Genomic DNA, 4,356 nt, shown 5'->3' with positions numbered 1-4,356 from the left:
ATTTGTTCTTCTCTTTTTAGGTCAAATTCAATATTTTTCGACACAACATTAGCATTCATTATCTTGACCATTATATTTTAAAAAAGTGACAAATAAATTATTATGTTTTTAAATTTAGAATCACATTAACTATTAGGGTAAATATTTTTTTAATATTGTCTAGCGATGTTTTAATTCTATTTTCAATCAAAATAATTACACATTGTTGTCAATTTATATTTAACAATTTTTGGGTAATTATAACTTATTTTTTAAAAATATAATAGTCAATTTGACTCAACTCTTAAAATATAATTGCTTATTTGATTATTTTTAAATTATAGTAATTAATTTAATTTTAAAATAAAATACAATAATTTATTTAAGAGAAAGAAAAATAAAAACAACTTAAATGGTTGTCCAAACAAAAAAGGCATGGACATTTTGGTAAATTAAACATTTTCAAGGCCACATAGGGACAGAGTACCCCCTCCCTTTCCATTCACATGCGCTCATTCCATTCCATCATCAAACAAACCATTGAGAGAGCACAGACAAAATTTCATTGGGTGTGCGTCTTCTTGAGGGTTGAGAGATACCTCTCATCCAAAGCCCTTCTCTCTCTCTCTCTCTCTCTCTCTCCATAAATTTTTCTGGTTCCTAGAATCCTTCCATGGATATTATTATGTCTTCTTCTCTGCTAATCAAATCCAGCCCTTGAATTCCCTTCCCCACTTGCTCATCCTCTTTGTTCTTTTTCTCCCTCCCTCTGAATCATTTGTCTATTTCACTGCCTTATTTATGTTTCCACTCGTTTATTCTGGTACTTTTCTATATTCTCCTCCTCCTCCCCCTCCTTCTTCCTCTGTTTTTTCCTCTGTTTATGGCGGCTACTCGAGCTGAAATCCTCGAAAGCCATGGCGGCACCGCCGCTACTGCAATTAGCAGGCGAGAAATTCAGGCAGCCATTGCCAAGGCCGTGGAGCTCCGGGCCCTCCACGCTGCTCTGATACAAGGCAACAGTCCCGCCAATCTCCAGTTCCACTCTGCTTCCCCTGCTCCGCACCATTTTTCCCAGTTCTCCGCCCAAGATTACCCCGTTTTTACACCAGTGAGTTCCGTTATTTCTCTTCAAATTACTCTCAGGAGTGTTGCATATGTCTCTTTGTTTTGTAAAATTTTTGTGGGTTTCTTCTCGATTTGATTATATAGAAACCCATTACTTTACTTATTTATTAACAATCACTGTTATTTTTATGAATCTTGTCCAATTTCATGTGGTCATCATGAACCCTGAACCCTGTCTCCTTAATTTTTGCTTTCCAGGGATTCCTTAATGATTCTGCCTGACAGTGCTCTTGGGTTTTGTACTGTTTAGACTTTCTTTCTTTTTCTCCTTTTAAATTGCTTTTCATTTCTTTTTCATTTGCTTTTAATGAATTGAGTTTTGGAGTCAGAAGAGATTCTTTATCCCCACTTCACGGTTGTTCATGTTAGTCTGGTATTGCTTGCGGAGTAAGCTTAGGAAAGGCTTTAAAGCCATTAAATGTAAGTTTAGTTTTCATCAACTTTGATGATTTCTCTGTATATATAAAACTTTAGGGTCTGTTGAGTTATGTATATAAAATATTTTCTAATTTTTCGAATTTTAATTTTTTATTGAATGGTTGAATCTCCCATTAGTAAATAGAAAACTTAATTTTCTAATTTTTCAACTTTATAGCACCAATTCGAGAACATAAAATAAGAAATGTTTTTTAAATTTTCTAAAAGGGAATGCTATTGCCTTTTGGAACATGAAATGTTAGAGCGTGTTTAAGAAATGTTTTCTACAACTGAAGAGGCCCTTGATGACTAGAGTTCTCATTTTTCTAGTTATTCTAATTATTTGTCAAAGCAATGGATGCTTCAAAGTCTAAAGCATGGTTAACTTCTTTTCTTGGTATGACTAGTCTATGGTTTGTCTCATCTGGGCAAAGTTCACTGAATATTGAAAATACTTGACAGAGTTATGAAGATGAACCAATTCCAGGGTACCAGCGAATTCAATTGGATAGTCGAACTCTATCTGAGTGTTGGGGTGAGTATGGGCTGCCAGAAGGAAATGTCGATGAAACAGGCTTACCGGATTATAAGAAGATGAATGCTTCTTCGAGGAAAGGCTTGGCTTCTGAATCGATCAACTTAGAACCCCATATATGTCCGGCTGAAGACCAGAACTCGGTCAGTGGCTCATGCACTAACAACATTACAGTGCTTAAAACATCGCCTGGAACAGATTACTACAAGTCAAGCAGGAGAAACAGTTTAGGAGATTTCAGATCGGTGTCTTCTTGCAATAAGTGCAAGCCAGCCCTCATAAGCAGTGAAACTGATAATGTCTTAAAGAACAGTAAGAACTCCAATATTGTTGTGCCATTAACTGACTCGCGTTCCTCGATTCAAACGCCACCCAAAAACCGTGGATTAAATCTGTCATGGTTGTTTTCTCGGCTAAAGAAGAAGCACAGGACTGAAAACTCGCCAAACAGAACAGAATCAGAAGTTTCCCTAGTTTTTAAGGACTTGGGGATGTTATCCATAGAAACGCTGAGGAAAGAGCTTATTGAAGCAAATGAGAGTAGAGATGCAGCCTTAGTGGAGGTTACCGAGATGAAATCTTCACTAGGGGAGTTGAAACAGAAATTGGAGTACTTGGAGGCTTACTGTGAAGAGCTGAAAAAGGCTTTGAGGCAGGCAATGCAAACAAAGGACTCCCAAGTACGTGAAACGCTTGGGAATCTTCCAAAAAGAGGAAAATCCATTGATGGGAATGTAGACACTCTCATGCCTGTTAGTGAGGAAGTAATGGTGGAAGGATTCCTGCAAATAGTGTCGGAAGCAAGGTTATCGGTAAAACAGTTCTGCAAGACCCTCATCAGCCAGATTGACGAAGCTGATGGTACCTTGATGGAGAACCTAAATTTGCTTCTTCAGCCCTATAAGCTATCACTAAATTCAAGATACTCAAAGGCAGTGTTATACCATTTGGAGGCGATCATAAACCAATCGCTCTACCTAGATTTTGAGAACTCGGTGTTCCAAAAGAATGGCTCCCCAAAGCTATTAGACCCTCATCAAGATCGCCAAGCGCAGTTCTCATCATTTGTAGCTCTCAGAAATTTGAGTTGGAATGAAGTTCTGCACAAAGGAACCAAATACTACAGCGAGGAGTTCAGTAAGTTCTGTGACCAGAAGATGAGTTTCATTGTGACCACTCTGAACTGGACAAGGCCATGGCCTGAGCAACTGCTTCAATCGTTTTTCGTGGCTGCCAAATGCATGTGGCTGCTCCACTTGCTCGCGTTTTCGTTCAACCCACCACTGGGGATTCTGAGAGTTGAAGAAAACAGAAGCTTTGATCCCCATTACATGGAGGACATGCTAGCAGACAAGCAAAGATCGCTGGGACAGAGCCGAGTGAAGCTTATGGTGATGCCAGGATTCTACGTGCAGGATAGAGTACTGAGGTGCAAGGTTCTTTGCAGGTACAAATCTGTAGTCTAAGTATTTGTTTTTTCTTTCTTTGTTTTCCCTCCTCTGTTTCTAGTGGTGAGAATGTACTAAACGGGGAATGAATGGTACGCTTGGTTGGTTGGTTGAAGATTGGATGAGGCCTTGGATTGGTGATAGTGAAATTGAGGGCTCTTTCAAGGGGCTTCTTGATTTTTAACCGTGTATGTATATATTCATTCCCATGCTTACAAGTAACAGCCACGCTGAGTGACCTTGATTTTCCAACTCACCACTCACCACGCATGGAAAGATATATAGTTGTAATATACTTGGCACAATGTGGAGAACAGCCCAACACTGTTTCCCCCCCTTCGTATTTCCTATTTTTAATGCTATACAAGTTAAAAATTTAATTTATATTAATTAATTTATCATACAAAATAATACAGTTCGTTTATATTGTGTATCAAAAAGAGAGAAAATTTTCTCTAGAATAGATCATTTTTATAAAAATATCACCATTTTAAAATATTTTTTTTATAATATGTGATAATTATGATTTAAAATCTTTATTTATCTGTAATTGAGTTTTTTAATTTGATTATAATTATGACTTTAAATTTAACTGTAATTATAATATTGTCAAATTTGATTTTATATGAAGTTTATTTTATATGGAGAAATATTTTCATGAGTTATCTTTTGATCATGATATGATTTTCTATATATATTCATAGATGATTTTAAGTCTATGAATAGGTGTGTAAATCATATGAAATTTAATACAGAGTATATGTGCTAATATCACTTTTATACCATCAATATTTGGTGTTGGGGTGGAAGCACTTACAAAACAAAGTTAGAGCACAATAACCAAAACCA

General features: G+C 36.6%; 1 protein-coding gene across 1 annotated transcript; it reads left to right on the top strand.

Moving 5' to 3' along the window:
• Window positions 1–498: 498 nt before the first annotated feature.
• Window positions 499–3,691, top strand: LOC127790296 (IRK-interacting protein). The gene is made up of 2 exons (XM_052319737.1): window positions 499–1,090; window positions 1,987–3,691. Exons 1-2 carry the CDS (start codon window positions 863–865, stop codon window positions 3,523–3,525), a joined length of 1,767 nt encoding a protein of 588 aa, XP_052175697.1. The 5' UTR covers window positions 499–862; the 3' UTR covers window positions 3,526–3,691.
• Window positions 3,692–4,356: the final 665 nt, after the last annotated feature.

The sequence above is a fragment of the Diospyros lotus genome, chromosome 1, assembly GCF_014633365.1.
Source record: "Diospyros lotus cultivar Yz01 chromosome 1, ASM1463336v1, whole genome shotgun sequence".
Taxonomy (NCBI): Eukaryota; Viridiplantae; Streptophyta; class Magnoliopsida; order Ericales; family Ebenaceae; genus Diospyros; species Diospyros lotus.
This window is presented reverse-complemented; position numbering and strand designations above follow the sequence as displayed.